At 42.0% G+C, this 17,120-nt stretch overlaps 1 protein-coding gene across 11 annotated transcripts in view; it reads right to left on the bottom strand.

Moving 5' to 3' along the window:
• SUN1 (Sad1 and UNC84 domain containing 1) overlaps positions 1–17,120 on the bottom strand; it is a 275,436-nt gene that overhangs the window by 51,736 nt on the left and 206,580 nt on the right. For all 11 annotated transcript variants that reach the window (XM_069209844.1, XM_069209846.1, XM_069209849.1 and 8 more), the window contains 3 exons: positions 12,242–12,288; positions 11,502–11,640; positions 10,491–10,742 (listed from right to left, as the gene is read on the bottom strand). In XM_069209844.1, coding sequence (XP_069065945.1) covers positions 10,491–10,742; positions 11,502–11,640; positions 12,242–12,288 — 438 coding nt within the window. The remainder of the gene's footprint in view (positions 1–10,490; positions 10,743–11,501; positions 11,641–12,241; positions 12,289–17,120) is intronic.

Genomic DNA, 17,120 nt, shown 5'->3' with positions numbered 1-17,120 from the left:
GTTTTCCAAATTGATGTTTTAAATTGTTTTGCATGAAGCCCAACATGCTGATGCTAATTAGTGGCTAGATGAGGCATTCACCTTGACTAACGTAACTGACGTGACTGACGTGGTGCTATGCTGAACTAAGACATATATGAGGTTCTATGCATTTTGATTTGTTTACCTTCATATTACTATCTTATGTTTGTAATCTTTGTATTGTTGACACCTTTTCATAGTTGCCGCATTGTGACTATGCTCTTTTGCTTCTTGGGTTTGAGATTAATACATCTGCTATTAGATTGTAATCAATAGGGAATAAAATTCACAAAACTTCAACAAAGGTGTGGTTATTCATGACTGAAAGATCATGGTTGCGCCGAAGGTTTAACTAATGTCTAAAGTGAGATATATTGTGGTGATATATGTTGACAATATTATTGATATATTGCTTGATATATATTGATCAGTTACCTCGTCTTACGGTGTCTCACCACTGGGTCCAAAGATTCATCGGCCTAAAACGAGTCCTAAAATGTATAAATTAACATAGAAGGACGCGTTAACACTGGTATTCTCAGATCTGCTATGGATGCAGCTGATACAGCAGCCAGATCAAATAGAATTGTTGTATATTGCCCTTCATTAACTATTTGCCATCCCCCTTTTTGGAGGGAGGTATTGTAACAGCTCCTCCCTTTCGTCTGTGTGCTCTGTCGTATCTAGCCAAAAGAGCTTATAAATGGCTATCCTCCAGTGATTTGCAGCTTGTAAGGCCACCCTTTTCCCAGCTGCACCCATTTTCCTGCTTTATCAGGAGGGGCATCTCCTGTGGGCTAACTGGTAGCCCTTTTTCTGGCTGCAACAACTACAATGGAATCAGGAGGTAGTTGAGCGCCTATAAATACAGGGTCTGAGAGGGCTGGTTTATATTTTTTGTCTACTCTAGGAGTAATCGTAGCTTTAACAGTCTCTTGAAAGATATCTCGAGCATGTCTGAGCATGCCTGGGAGCACAAGAAGACATTCGTATTGCCTATGCGTTGATGTCAATGTATCAAACAGAAAATCCTGCGCTATATGATCAGTGTGCATTTGCACATTATGGTAGGCTGCAGCTCTAGCCACTACTTGATCACATGCTGTAGTGTCTTCGGGTGGTGAGGACCTGGCAGTATATAACGGAGGGTCATTTGGTAAAATGGGATTTGAGTCATATGTATCCCATGGGTCTGTGTCCTGTTGGTCATTGGAAGGAAATGCCTCCTTGACCTGGTTACCCCCTGAATGTTTGCCTTTGCTGATGCTAAGTTTTGATTGAAAGTGTGCTGGGACCCTGCTAACCAGGCCCCAGCACCAGTGTTCTTTCCCTAAACTGTACCTTTATTTCCACAATTGGCACAGCCCTGGCACTCAGATAAGTCCCTTATAACTGGTACCCCTGGTACCAAGGGCCCGATGCCAGGGAAGGTCTCCAAGGGCTGCAGATGTCTTATGCCACCCCGGGGATCCCTCACTCAGCACATGCACACTGCCTCACAGCTTGTGTGTGCTGGTGGGGAGAAAATGACTAAGTCGACATGGCACTCACCTCAGAGTGCCATGCCAACCTCACACTACCTGTGGCATAATTCACCCCTCTAGCAGGCCTTACAGCCTTATGGCAGGGTGCACTATACCACAGGCGAGGGCATATGTGCATGAGCACTATGTCCCTACAGTGTCTGAGCAAAACCTTAGACATTGTAAGTGCAAGGTAGCCATAAGAGTATACGGTCTGGGAGTTTGTCAAACACCGAACTCCACAGTTCCATAATGGGTTCACTGAAATCTGGGAAGTTTGGTATCAAACGTCTCAGCACAATAAATGCACACTGATGCCAGTGTGGAATTTATTGTAAAATGCACCCAGAGGGCATCTTAGAGATGCCCCCTGAATACCAATCCAACTTCTAGTGTTAGGCTGACCAGTTTCTGCCAGCCTGCCACAACCAGATGAGCTGCTGGCCACATAGGGAGAGTGCCTTTGTCACTCTGTGGCCAGGAACAAAGGCTTGTACTGGGTGGAGGTGCTTCACACCTCCCCTGCAGGAACTGTATCACCTGGTGGTGAGCCTCAAAGGCTCACTCCCTTTGTTACAATGCCACAGGGCATTCCAGCTAGTGGAGATGTCCGCCCCTCCGGCCACTGCCCCCACTTTTGGCAGCAAGTCTGGAGGAGAGATTTAGGAAAACAAGGAGGAGTCACCCACCAGTCAGGACAGCCCTTAAGGTGCCCTGAGCCGAGGTGACCCCGGTCTTTAGAAATCCTCCATCTTAGTTTTGGAGGATTCCCCCAATAGGATTAGGGATGTGCCCCCCTCCCCTCAGGGAGGAGGCATAAATAGGGTGTAGCCACCCTTCAGGACAGTAGCCATTGGCTACTGCCCTCCCAGACCTAAAAAAAACCCCAGAACCCAGGAAATCAGATTCACACAACCTGAAGAAACAAGAAGGACTGCTGACCTACAAGCCCTGCAGAGAAGACGGAAGGCGACAACTGCTTTGGCCCCAGCCCTACCAGCCTGTCTCCTGACTCGATAACCTGCGACCAGCAACGCATCCGACAGGGACCAGCAACCTCTGAAGCCTCAGAGGACTGCCCTGAACCTAAGGACCAAGAAACTCCTGTGAGCAGCAGCTCTGCTCAACTTCAACAACAACTTTGCAACTTTAAGAAACTTCACTCTTCCTGCCGGAAGCGTGAGACTTCACACTCTGCACCCGACGCCCCCAGCTCGAGATCCAGAGAACCAACACCACAGGGAGGACTCCCCGGCGACTGCGACCCCGTGAGTAGCCCGAGACAAAACCCCTGGACCCCCACAGCGACACCTGCAGAGAAAATCCAGAGGCTCCCCCTGACCGTGACTGCCTGTAACAAGGGACCCGACGCCTGGACCAAGCACTGCACTCGCAGCCCCCAGGACCAGAAAGAACCGAACTTCAGTGCAGGAGCAACCCCCAGGCGACCCTCTGCCTAGCCCAGGTGGTGGCTGGCCCGAGAAGCCCCCCTGTGCCCTGCCAGCACCGCTAGAGTGACTCCGGGTCCCTCCATTGAAACCAATACAAAACCAGGCCCCTGCTTTGCACACTGCACCCGGCTGCTCCTGTGCCGCTGAGGGTGTGTTTTGTGTGCCCACTTGTGTCCCCCCCAGTGTTCTAAAAAAAACCCTCGTCTGCCCCCGAGGACATAGGTACTTACCTGCTGGCAGACTGGAACTGGAGCACCCCTGTTCTCCAGGGCACCTATGTGTTTTGGGCACCTCCTTGACCTCTGCACCTGACTGGCCCTTAGCTGCTGGTGTGGTAACTTTGGGATTGCCCTGAACCCCCAACGGTGGGCTGCCTAAGCCCAGGAACTGAGACTTGTAAGTGTCTTACTTACCTCACAATCTAACCAATACTTACCTCCCCAGGAACTGTTGATTATTGCACTATTTTTACAATAGCTTATTGCCATTTTAACAAAAACTGTATATGTTATTGCTCTAATTCAAAGTTACTAACTTACCTGTGTGGAGTACCTTGCATTTTATGTATCTACTTCAAATCTTGAACTTGTGGTTCTAAAAATAAATTAAGAAAATATATTTTTCTATATACAAATTATTGGCCTGGAGTTAGGTCTTGGAGTGTGTGTTCCTCATGTATTGCCTGTGTGTACAACAAATGCTTAACCCTACCCTCTGATAAGCCTACTGCTCAACCACACTACCACACAATAGAACATTAGAATTATCTAATTTTGCCACTATCTTACCTCTAAGGGGAACTCTTGGAATCTGCGCACACTATTTCTTACTTTGAAATAGTATACACACAGCCAACTTCCTGCAGTCATCACTAAGATCATCCCCATGTAGTGAGACTGAGGATGTATGTGGTGATAATTGTGCCTCATATGTGGGTGATGGTGGTGGAGGTAGTGTGGAAGGAAGAACAGGAGAATGTGGTGGTGAAAGCAGTTTCTGCATTGAAGCCTCTCCCTGTTGTTTTTTCTCAAAGACCTTCTTTGATGGTGGTACATCTTTTGAAGTGTTTTTAAAAGTAAATTTACTTTTAAAGGACATTGGAGGGGAGGCAATTATTCATCCTATGTCATTCTGAGTAAGTGTCTTTCTTTGTTTGGCATCCAGTACCTCTAAAATGGGTTGAATGTCTGTTGATGCCTGAGAGGAAGAGGTTTCTTTACTACCCATGGCTTTCGACTCCGAAAGTTTATGTTTTGGTCAAACCGAAAGTTTTGGCTCCGAAGATAATATAATCCTTTTCAGCTCCGAAGATGTTGCTTATTTTTTTTTGCCTCAGAAGATGTGCTTTTGGATTTTCAGCTCGACTCCAAGACTGGTGTAGGAGTCTGTTTGGTTGAAGCAGAGTGCACTTTAGACTTAAATCTCGGTGGCGAACCCGAGACGACGAGCTCTACGGTCCCGAAAAGTCTTTTTAGATCTAAAAGATCTACAGGCATCGCAATTGTCCTCTTGAAGGTCTGGAGACAGACAAAGATTGCAAACAGAATGCTGATCGAGGTACGGGAATTTAGCGTGACACCGAGGACCGAATCGAAACGGAGTTCGTTCCATCAGACTCACATTGAGGTAGGCCCTTAAAGGGCGAGAAATTCGACCCAGATGGTCTAAATCAGATAGAGTATAAATAGAAACAATCGAAAACAATAGAGACGATATTATAGAAAGAGTAGAATACATTTTGAATCACTGAATCGAGATTCACTGGATTGAGAGGAAACACGTCCGAACCAGACAGCGGAAAGAAAACAATCTAACAAAGGACTCAATGCCCATGTGCACTATCACCGAGAGGAAGAGTCACTCGATCGCGTGACTCGAAAAAGCTTCAAAGAAAAACAACTTGAACACCCTAAACTCAACACTAGATGGCAGAATATGCACAGCATGTGTATCTGCAGCTACACATGCCATCGAACATATATATATATATATATATATATATATATATATACACACACACACATACATAAACACCTATACAAGCACATACATATATACATATACTATATATTATTAAGAGGGCCCATCAGTATCAATTTGCTATCTGGCCACGCCTCTCTTTCATGCTCTCTTGCGTGATTCGTTGTTTTGATTTGCCACTTTAAGACTGCCGTCCTCCATCATGGAACAATTAACTTAAAAAAGAAAAGTGGAGTGTCACAGGCATGCGCATAAACGTCATCGTGCAGCGGCTACTGTAGCTTTATGATGTATATGTGTACATGCAATGACTCAAGAGCACATGCTCCTCATTGCACCTCACCCCCACATGCTGTTTTCCATTACCAACAGCTATTTTCCCCCTCATTTTTTATGAAAAAACATCACACAAACATTTAGCAAAGCAAACAGATTTACACTTGCAAAACCAAAAGGCGAGGCCAATTGGCTTTGCCAATGCTTGAAGAAGTACCTCTTTCTGGATGGTCACCTCCATTTTTGTGGTCTTATCCTCCTGTTTTTTTCCTTAAACTTTGCGCACTGGGGTACTGCTATTCAGTATCCAGTCTGTGCTCTGACACCCCCTCCCCAATGATAAAATTGACTATTTCCCAATCGGCATATTTAACTTTCCAGTAAGGCCATAGTATATAGTGCAGGAAAATTAAGAATAAAGTTAAATAGCATCTGCGGAGTACAGCAAATATCGTGTCATTCACTAGGTTGACAAGCAAACATGACTCCAGGACTAAGTGTGTAGCCTTACAGCATTTAAAGCTGTATGTAAAGCTGCCAAATAACCCTTTATGATAGGATGGAAGCCTACTTTTAAATACTAAACTAGTCAACCCCAAGTATGACATGCAGTCTACGAGGCAGTATGCTTAGTATACAGGGAGTGCAGAATTATTAGGCAAATGAGTATTTTGACCACATCATCCTCTTTATGCATGTTGTCTTACTCCAAGCTGTATAGGCTCGAAAGCCTACTACCAATTAAGCATATTAGGTGATGTGCATCTCTGTAATGAGAAGGGGTGTGGTCTAATGACATCAACACCCTATATCAGGTGTGCATAATTATTAGGCAACTTCCTTTCCTTTGGCAAAATGGGTCAAAAGAAGGACTTGACAGGCTCAGAAAAGTCAAAAATAGTGAGATATCTTGCAGAGGGATGCAGCACTCTTAAAATTGCAAAGCTTCTGAAGCGTGATCATCGAACAATCAAGCGTTTCATTCAAAATAGTCAACAGGGTGGCAAGAAGCGTGTGGAAAAACCAAGGCGCAAAATAACTGCCCATGAACTGAGAAAAGTCAAGCGTGCAGCTGCCACGATGCCACTTGCCACCAGTTTGGCCATATTTCAGAGCTGCAACATCACTGGAGTGCCCAAAAGCACAAGGTGTGCAATACTCAGAGACATGGCCAAGGTAAGAAAGGCTGAAAGACGACCACCACTGAACAAGACACACAAGCTGAAACGTCAAGACTGGGCCAAGAAATATCTCAAGACTGATTTTTTTAAGGTTTTATGGACTGATGAAATGAGAGTGAGTCTTGATGGGCCAGATGGATGGGCCCGTGGCTGGATTGGTAAAGGGCAGAGAGCTCCAGTCCGACTCAGACGCCAGCAAGGTGGAGGTGGAGTACTGGTTTGGGCTGGTATCATCAAAGATGAGCTTGTGGGGCCTTTTCGGGTTGAGGATGGAGTCAAGCTCAACTCCCAGTCCTACTGCCAGTTCCTGGAAGACACCTTCTTCAAGCAGTGGTACAGGAAGAAGTCTGCATCCTTCAAGAAAAACATGATTTTCATGCAGGACAATGCTCCATCACACGCGTCCAAGTACTCCACAGCGTGGCTGGCAAGAAAGGGTATAAAAGAAGGAAATCTAATGACATGGCCTCCTTGTTCACCTGATCTGAACCCCATTGAGAACCTGTGGTCCATCATCAAATGTGAGATTTACAAGGAGGGAAAACAGTACACCTCTCTGAACAGTGTCTGGGAGGCTGTGGTTGCTGCTGCACGCAATGTTGATGGTGAACAGATCAAAACACTGACAGAATCCATGGATGGCAGGCTTTTGAGTGTCCTTGCAAAGAAAGGTGGCTATATTGGTCACTGATTTGTTTTTGTTTTGTTTTTGAATGTCAGAAATGTATATTTGTGAATGTTGAGATGTTATATTGGTTTCACTGGTAATAATAAATAATTGAAATGGGTATATATTTGTTTTTTGTTAAGTTGCCTAATAATTATGCACAGTAATAGTCACCTGCACACACAGATATCCCCCTAACATAGCTAAAACTAAAAACAAACTAAAAACTACTTCCAAAAATATTCAGCTTTGATATTAATGAGTTTTTTGGGTTCATTGAGAACATGGTTGTTGTTCAATAATAAAATTAATCCTCAAAAATACAACTTGCCTAATAATTCTGCACTCCCTGTATAAAAGTGGAATATGTAAGAATTTCAAGGTGGCAATGGCTGTAGTTGCAACTATGAGCACATTTAAAAAACATTATTTTTGCTAACTTTGGTTTAGGATGTGCAACAGAAATCATTCAACCACAGGCATTAATACTTATTAAAAATCTATTTCCATGGTGAAAGACGAGAGCACAAATTTTTAGTAAATATATAGGAAAATTAAATTGTAAAAAGTTAGATATTGCCTTCCTCAAGCTCCAGCAGTCTAATTACCATTAGCTTGCCTGGAGCTGGTGTGTCGAAACTGACTGGATGATGTGTGACATACTGCTACCAGAAGAAAGACAATGGCAGTGGCCAGGCAGCCTGGCTTCAGTGGGAAATATATCAAAGTTTATCCCAAGAAGGGCAACTAAGAAGGGTCCAAGTACTTTATTAACTTGAAAGAGACTAGGTGAAGACTGGTACATTCATAGCATAGTGCTAAGGAAAGCCTGGCAAAGAGCTGTCTTTTGTTCTCATAATATACTTTAGTCTTTGGACTTTAGTATCAGTGTAGGAGATCGCTGGCCCAGGAACCAGATTGGAGTGGGTGAAGAATGCATATTACCTTAGACACTCCTAAATGTGCAACAAGCTCCCTCCAGGGGCAGAAGGGTTCTGACATGTTGGATTTTACAGAGAATGGTGCTCTGTGGGATTGTTTACAAAGAGGAAACAGGATGTGCTGTAAAAGTGGGAAGGGTTACCGCTGGGATTTTTACCCCTTACTTAGGTAGTGTTCAGGAATCACTTCTGTCCACTGGCTACTGGACGGTACACAATTAGAATCTTACCCCCCCCCATTCATCATAACACTTTCTAGATCTATGGCAAAAGAGGACTGGATCTCCTGTATGTGACCTGTATGGAAACCTGAGGGACTAATTCTGCGCTCACTTGTACCCAGAACTAAGAAATGGACTCGAAGGGTCAGTGGCTGACCTGAGTGGCTACAAGGACTTAAAAAGCTAGAAGAGGCCTTGCTTCAGGAGTGATGAGTTGACCGGTTGCAACTGGACCTGAACTGAACCTTGCTAGTGGCCTCTGCTGGGGTTTGTTCTGGCCACTAAGCATATCCCTAAGGACCGAGTAGCCTTAGAAGTTACTAAGAGGAACTCCTCCAGAAAGTCTGAAAAGTTGGAATTTTTTTTAACTTTCAAAGCCTCAGGAGCCTAATTGGGACCTCATAGTAAAGGTAAGCAATTTAGGGAAGGCTTAGACTGATACAGCTTCAGACCACCCCCGCTGGAAGATTTGAGCTTCAACAATATACTAGGCCTGATAGTAAAATCCCTGACCAGGCGAAGAAGGAAAACGTACGCCACTGACAAGACAATTTCACCAGCCATGAAATTTCCTGCTCAGATCTTTTCCTGCAAAAGGCAACTGTTACAGCAGGATCTTTTCCAAAGCATTTTGCTTATTTTTGAGATACTGGTTTCTGGAACTTTTACTGCATTGTGGTTGGACTTTTCTGGTGTTGCTTCACACTTTGCACTTTCCTAAATTACGCCTCTCTACTCTGTGCCACATCTATCAGCAGTTGAGTCCAGATTTAAATAATTTGGACTGTGTTTGACTTTACAGGATTAGGGGATTTATTTCTTGGGTATGACACAGCTAGACCAATTAATAACCCATTTGTTCACAGTTGTTGAATAACCTTGCATATACAGGGCTTCAAAATAGTCTTCCATTTTAGCCTAATGTGGTAAGAGATTATTGATGCAAGTATGTATTTAAAAAAAAAAGAAAAAAAAAATTCTTGGAAAATGTCTAAAGATCCACTTTAGATTCCTTCTTGCCCATGCAGGTGACCATGCTTCTTCTCTTCAAACTTGAGGATTTTAGACAATCTCAATTTTAGGTAAAAAAGAAAACCTTGATCAACATAGGAATTTAGCCTTTCGTTCTTGTCTTTAAAGCCTGTCCAGGCCACAATCACCTTAAAAACCTGCTAAATTAGTTTTAAAACCACAACGATAAGCACACTAGGATACCAGTCAGAAAAAGTTAGTACCTACCTTACATGGTCAAACAAGGAGCCAAGACATAGTCAGCCTTGAAAAACCAAGGACTCCATACTTCAGGAATGTGGACTCGAATGCCCATGTGACATGTGCCCCTCAATAGCTTACAAGTAGTACTAGGATGACTTTCTATCAACCCCTCTTCCCAGCTCTTGGGTTTGTCTTCCAGTAATGCATTCACACCAAGCCTCCCAGCTGACATTTCATTCTACGGATTCTGATATGCCATTTTCAGTTATCCGTCTGCTAAACCACATATAAGATAGGGTGTAATGAAGGCTACAGCACTCCTCTCAATACTGTATTCTGAGGGGGGAACTATATTGTATCATCACTGTCATTTCGCAGCAATTTTCAATTCATTTTAGGTTTGGCCGAGGCACTCATGCAAACTGCACCCAAGCATATTTCTAGCTACTTTAAGGAGATTATTCCTTGTACTGTTAATGTTATAATGCTAGCTAATGTTAAGGTTCAGTAACTTATCGGCATGTATGAGCAAGTGGGATCAGACAGTTCTGTGATTTAATAAATCTGTTTCAGAAATCTGTGGGTATCCTACAAGTCAGGTTTGTACTGGGGTACATAGATTGAATGGTGTATTGTTGAGTAGACCAACATATGCTATGTGCAGTGCCACAAAACAAGAAAGTACAGTGGCTATAATAAATATATTTTTAGAAAGTTGAAATATCAATATAATTTGCCTTGTATATCACTAAGGTTAAGCAGTTTTAAGCCCATCCAAAGTGTTTGCAAACCCAACACAAACATCAATTAGGCTGCTTGTTTAAAAACACAGGTTGCTATTTCCTTTTTGTGTGATTTGGAGATGTAAGGACACATGGAAACACTAACATTCTGCATTACCATTTTTACAAGGTCAGCCTTTAGTTGATATGTTTAGTACTTCAGAATTGCTGTACTCCTGTTTAAAATTACATTGGCATATGTGGCAAATACATAGGCTAACAGAACACCTACCTCTGCAGTAATTCCAGTAATCCCTCCAGCAACAGCACTCTCGACAACTTCCAAAGTGGGCATTTTGTTTGTGGCAGCCAAATGTTGACTGATATTCTTAAGTATCCTGAGTTCCAAATCTTGCAAGGATACATGGAATTCATTCTTGCTCACACATTTGGATGACAGCCATTGCAGAAGCGATTCCGGCAATTCTTCCTCACGGTTTCCAAAAAACAACACTTTAACAGATTCCTTTACTTGTTCATTTACCTAACAATCCAATAAAGAATCAATATTTTAAAACATACACAGCAGTCTGAATGCCATTATACTCTATGAAATGGAATAAAAGTGATGAACATGAAATTACCAAGCAAGGCAAGTGAAGTTTTAATGTAACTGCTTCCTCCAGCTAAGAAAACACACTTTTCTCTTGCATTTCCAGCCAATCCATCGTTCCCACAGTATGCTATTGGCCCCTCAAGGAAATGTACCTTGCCAACACAATTATTTCATAAAATCCTGAAACCTGATCTGCTGCACGTCATTGGAATTTTCTCACTATTACACAACCATAGACACCTAGATAATTTTTGACTGAAGAAAGTTATTATTAGAGTGATTGTGAGGACAAGTAGGAACAACAAGAATATCAGGCTCATTACAACTCAAGCTCTGAAAAAGGGTACCTATTTTCTACTGCATTCCCAAAACTAATTGTGGCTCTTCAACTAGGAAGTTGATAAGTAAAGTAATTAGTCAACTAATTAGTACCAACTAGGAAGCACCAAATTAAAAGCCTATATCCTTTAGTCAAATCATGTACTACATCATAACATCTGTGAAGAGGCCCTTTTGATAGTGAAAACTTTATATGGTCAATATTCTTTAAAATGCAGAGCATTTTCAGTCCCGCATCTCTCGTATTATGCCATATTTAATCAACACCAAAGTTCTCAACATAGTAGCTTTTTCTCTAAACACCCTAGTTGTGAGTGCAACCCTGTAGATTGTCTACACAAGACTTACTTCTTCATGTATTGTTTCTATTTTTTCACAGCTGGTCTTAAAGGTTTGCCAGTTCAACAATTCAGCTTTAATTTCAGCCAACTCTAACTCCAGATGCTGAACCTTGTTCATCAGGGTATTATCTTGCTCAACAAATCCTCTAGTAAAAGAAACACGAGCATGAAACAAATAAAAAAAAAAAAAAACATGATAATGTCAGAAATCAATATTCACAACAGTTTAGCAATGTCACATGTCTAAAATATAAGTAGTAGAATACATTCATTGTCAGATTATAATATTCTACCAAACAGGTCTCATTTTAGGTTTGTTGCAAATTTCTTTTGAAATACATAACAAGTAACATACTTAATATTTGTTCCCCCATTAGAAAGGAATCTTTCTTAATTAAGTTATTCAAATAAGATATGGGTGTTCTAGCTGTCAGGAGCTATTGCAACAAAGGACTCATTCAAAGTCTAGGCTGTGCACCTCTCTCTTCAAACCCACCCTCCTTCTGATCTGTAATATTGGCTTACCAAAAAGATACACAAAGTGCCCTCACTACGCGATACTACATTTCAAAGAATGGCACACTTGTTTTTGTGGTTTAGATAATCAGTTGAACTTGATAAGGACTCAGAAAAAATGCAGTAAACAAAGCCACTTCTCATCAGAAACAATTTGTACAAGGTTAGGTCCACTACATAAAAAACTGTGATTCAAAGCTTTATGAAATAACCTAAAAGCAAAGGCCATACCTCTCTGTTCTAATGGATTTTGCAACCTCCAATTCTTTCTGGAGCTCCTAAAATAAGAAGAAAAATCACATTTCAAATAACTATTTTAGCGATAAAAAAGTACCTAATTAAAACACACAGTGAGTTGAAAAGAAGAACATATCCGTCATTGTTAATAGCTCTCAATCATTTATACTCTCCATGTAGTAACACTTATTGAATACCCTCTGCTATGATCATCTCAGGAGCTCTTAACAAAACTTTGTTTTCTTAATAACCAATTTTTATTAAGTTTGAAGAATAATACAAAACAAAGCCCCCACACAATCGATATAGTATACTACGTTCTATCAGGATTTGGACAGTCGAGGGTAATCATCCCCTCGAGAAAGCAATTGAAAAGGACCAGAGAGAATTTAAAGAGTAAATAAAACGTTTGACCAGTCATGCCTGGTGATCCAGCCACTTTCCCCCTAGCCGATTACAAAACATTTTTTAATCTTACTGCAGGAAAAATTATCTTCACTGTGACTCCGATATCTCTTCTGGCAGAATGGTAGAGACCATTGTTTCCTCGATTTGCTTTTGCTAAGTCTTTTACTCATGAGGACATCTGTTGGGCCCCAATTTTTTCACTAGCCAAACTGAACTGGGAGGAGTATATATTCCTGAATAGACCCTGTGGGCATCACTATGTTCTCTTGAAGTGGCTTCCAAAACAAGTCAGTTCAAATATTCCCTTCTCTTACTGTGGGACACCACTGGTCTAACATGCTTAAAATGCAGACTGCACTCAGGGATATTTCAAAGGCATAAATCAAGTCTAGGTAAGAATAACTCATATCTGGCTAGGCACTGATTTCTTCAACAAACAAACGCACCAAAGAGGTTTTCAACTTCTTTAAAAAAAAAAAATGCTACTTACCCAGTAACAGTCATTTGTAGCTTAAAGTGCTGTAGACTCAGATACTCACCAATCTCCTGCTGCCTTGTGCGGACATTACTGAGGTGCTTGTGCAGCTCATGGAGCTGGCCTTTGCCCCACTTTACTTGTGTGTAATGCAATTTCTTTCTTGGAGGTCTTTTGAAAGAGATCACTTCTGTAAGAGTCTGCAAGTTGCAGGTTTCAGCTCAGGACTAACCCACAGTCAACTATACCAGATTCATACCAGTCTGCTATGCAAAGGCAAAACATTCTTTGTTTTCACTGCAGAGTGCAATACCCCCGGAAATAGAGAAGCTACATCAGCTTTCTGAGGTAACATGCCACTGGCAGACATACACAAAGCAGTTACTTAATCAACATTACACACTTTTACTAATTATTGTGTGAATATTCAAGTCCAATAAGAGGTACGAGTTGGCCAGAGTGCTTGGACCTTAGATTCACTCTGCTTCATCAATTGCTAACCACCGCTTACTTGGAGTGCATTCCCTTACAGCCAACGCAGATCATACGCTCTTCGGCAGCATATGCTACAAACAGAAAATGTTATTTACTCTATTGGTTGGTAGCCTGCTGTTCTGTAGATTCACTTGCACTTTCCCACCTCCCCGGAGGCAAACCAATGCACTCAAGGAGGCTTTTACTCTCAAAACAGACCTGTACTCTGTAACTTTCAGCTTCACTTACAGAATCTATGGTGAGTCCTTGTCCTGGTGCAAAGGTGGGATTAAAGAAGTAGTCCGAAGACATCATATGACTAAAGGCTTTTTCAAAATAAAATAAATTAAAACATCCATCCCAACATGAGATGGAAGGAGTGTGTGGAGTGTGATTTACACCACCACGTTTATAAACATAAGCAGTTACTGTTAACACTCCGGTTCAACTCCTACTTGATACCCATGTGGTAATTCACAATCATTTTTTCAATGAAATGCAGACCATTGGAACAGTGGTGATGTGAGGAACTTATGTAACCAGTACATCTCAAATTTGAGTCTGATCTCCCTTCCTAAGGGTGAGATTATGAACAGAAATATGACTTTTACTCAGTGTGTAGGTGATCCATGCTGCACAGTCATGGTAAGAGATGTTGTTCAATTCATGGATAATCACAACTAAAATAAGAAATGATGAATGAATACAATCTCCCAAAGAATAATTCATACTTTGATGATTGCTCCTAAATAAGCCATGCATGGAGCTCACAGATCCATCTAGTTATTGTTTCATTGTGGAGGACCTCCTCCTTGCCAAATTCAAGTAAAGTTTGTAACCCTCCAAATCGTACAGCATCTGAAAACATCATATGATGTTAGAAAAGAAATAATGGTGCTTGTGTCCCAGCATGGGCACAGAAATCGGCATTCCTCGAGTAAGAGAACAGGCCCATTGGTTACTAGATGAGTACAAGCTTGCAAGGTTTAGAGAAAGTAACCTTTGATATTTGGATAATCTCCTCGCTTGTCACATACGCTGATGACGTTGACACTGCACGGCAGAAGCACTCATGCCTGCCCATGAATGCTCACTGCTTCCACATTCAGAGGAGTTACAGATCAACATTACTGTTAAGGTGGCTAGCTCGGCCCTTTGTAGTCTGCCTCAGAAGCACATCACCGCAGCATGGCCTGCACTTGGGCACTATTTGGACACCGCCTCAGAAAATCGCGTAGGAAAGCAATGAAACCAAGGTATCACAACAGAACTTCAAGCCATGACTGAATTAGAGGGCCCTCAGCCCTGTCCTCTCTTCATTCCCACTCTAGGAAGCTGGGGAGGATAGGAGAGTAGCAGGGCGACCTGAGGAGGCAGTCAAGAGAGTGCACACTCAGCAAATAGAATTCTTTTTAACTTAGCTTCTGAGCCAGCTATTTCCTCATTTTCTTTTCACTGAGACAGACCTGGGGTAGCTAAATTACATAGAAACATGCACTTTCAATCACAACACTTAGGGTGGTAGCAGCAGTAAACTAGTTATTTGCAGAGGGAGGAGGCAAGTTGCATTTCTAGCTTGTTGAATACTTTAAAAAGTCAACTATGTGGGAGAGTCGGGAGAGATGTAATTTGAGTTAACTGTTCTAGGATCAAAACCATAGGTCAGTGGTTACCAACCTGTGGTCTGGGGACCCCTGGTGTTGGGCTCGGAGTGTTACAAGTTGTTTTTCTTCGAAGAAGTCTTTTCGAGTCACGAGACCGAGGGACTCCTCCCATTTCGACTCCATTGCGCATGGGCGTCGACTCCATCTTAGATTGTTTTCCCCGCAGAGGGTGAGGTAGGAGTTGTGTATGCTAGTAATAGTGCCCATGCAATGGAGTGAATGCGTATGTACATAATGAAGTTTAAAGTAATATATTTACAAATGTTTAAGATCTACTTCTGAACGGCTACAGGCTCCCGGGGAGGCGGGTGGGCGCATGTGAATCTGCAGCGACTAATGCCACGAACAGATGTACACTGGGTAAGTGACATTTTCCGTTCGATGGCATGTGCAGCTGCAGATACACATGCTGTGCATAGACTAATAAGCAGTTATCTCCCCAAAAGCGGTGGTTCAGCCTGTAGGAGTTGAAGTAGTTTGAAATAATGTTCTTAGTACAGCTTGACCTACTGTTGCTTGTTGTGCAGTTAACACATCTACACAGTAGTGCTTGGTAAATGTATGAGGCGTGGACCATGTTGCTGCCTTACATATTTTGTTCATTGGAATATTTCCTAGAAAGGCCATGGTAGCACCTTTCTTTCTGGTTGAGTGTGCCTTTGGTGTAATAGGCAGTTCTCTTTTAGCTTTAAGATAGCAGGTTTGAATGCACTTAACTGTCCATCTAGCAATGCCTTGTTTTGAAATTGGATTTCCTGTATGAGGTTTTTGAAGGCGATAAATAGTTGTTTTGTCTTTCGAATTAGTTTTGTTCTGTCAATGTAGTACATTAGTGCTCTTTTGATGTCTAATGTATGTAGTGCTCTTTCAGCTACAGAATCTGGCTGTGGGAAGAACACTGGTAACTCTACCGTTTGATTCAAGTGGAACGGTGAGATTACTTTTGGTAAAAATTTAGGATTGGTCTGTAGAACAACTTTATTTTTGTGTATTTGAATAAATGGTTCTGAATGGTAAATGCTTGAATTGCACTCACCACTCTTCTTAGAGATGTGATGGCAATTAAAAATGCAACTTTCCACGTTAAGTATTGCATTTCACAAGAGTGCATGGGCTCAAAAGGTGGACCCATGAGTCGTGTTAAGACAATGTTGAGGTTCCATGAAGGAACCGGTGGTGTTCTTGGTGGTATAATTCTCTTTAGGCCTTCCATAAACGCCTTTATGACTGGTATCCTAAATAATGAAGTTGGGTGCGTAATTTGCAGGTAAGCTGAAATTGCCGTAAGATGTATTTTAATGGAAGAGAAAGCTAGTTTAGATTTCTGCAAATGTAGTAAGTATCCTACTATCTCTTTTGCAGATGCGTGTAAAGGTTGAATTTGATTATTATGGCAGTAATAAACAAATCTTTTCCACTTATTTGCATAACAGTGTCTCGTGGTAGGTTTTCTAGCCTGTTTTATGACCTCCATACATTCCTGTGTGAGGTCTAAGTGCCTGAATTCTAGGATTTCAGGAGCCAAATTGCTAGATTCAGCGATGCTGGATTTGGATGTCTGATCTGTTTGTGTTGTGTTAACAGATCTGGTCTGTTTGGCAGTTTGATATGAGGTACTACTGAAAGGTCTAGTAGTGTTGTGTACCAAGGTTGCCTTGCCCATGTTGGTGCTATTAGTATGAGTTTGAGTTTGTTTTGACTCAACTTGTTTACTAGATATGGAAGAAGTGGGAGAGGGGGAAAAACGTACACAAATATCCCTGACCAGTTCATCCATAGTGCATTGCCCTGAGACTGATGTTGTGGGTACCTGGATGCGAAGTTTTGGCATTTTGAGTTTTCTTTTGTTGCA

Source organism: Pleurodeles waltl, chromosome 10 (assembly GCF_031143425.1).
Source record: "Pleurodeles waltl isolate 20211129_DDA chromosome 10, aPleWal1.hap1.20221129, whole genome shotgun sequence".
In the NCBI taxonomy this organism is placed as follows: Eukaryota; Metazoa; Chordata; class Amphibia; order Caudata; family Salamandridae; genus Pleurodeles; species Pleurodeles waltl.
Note: the sequence above shows the minus strand (reverse complement) of the source record. Positions and strands in the feature narration are given on the sequence as shown.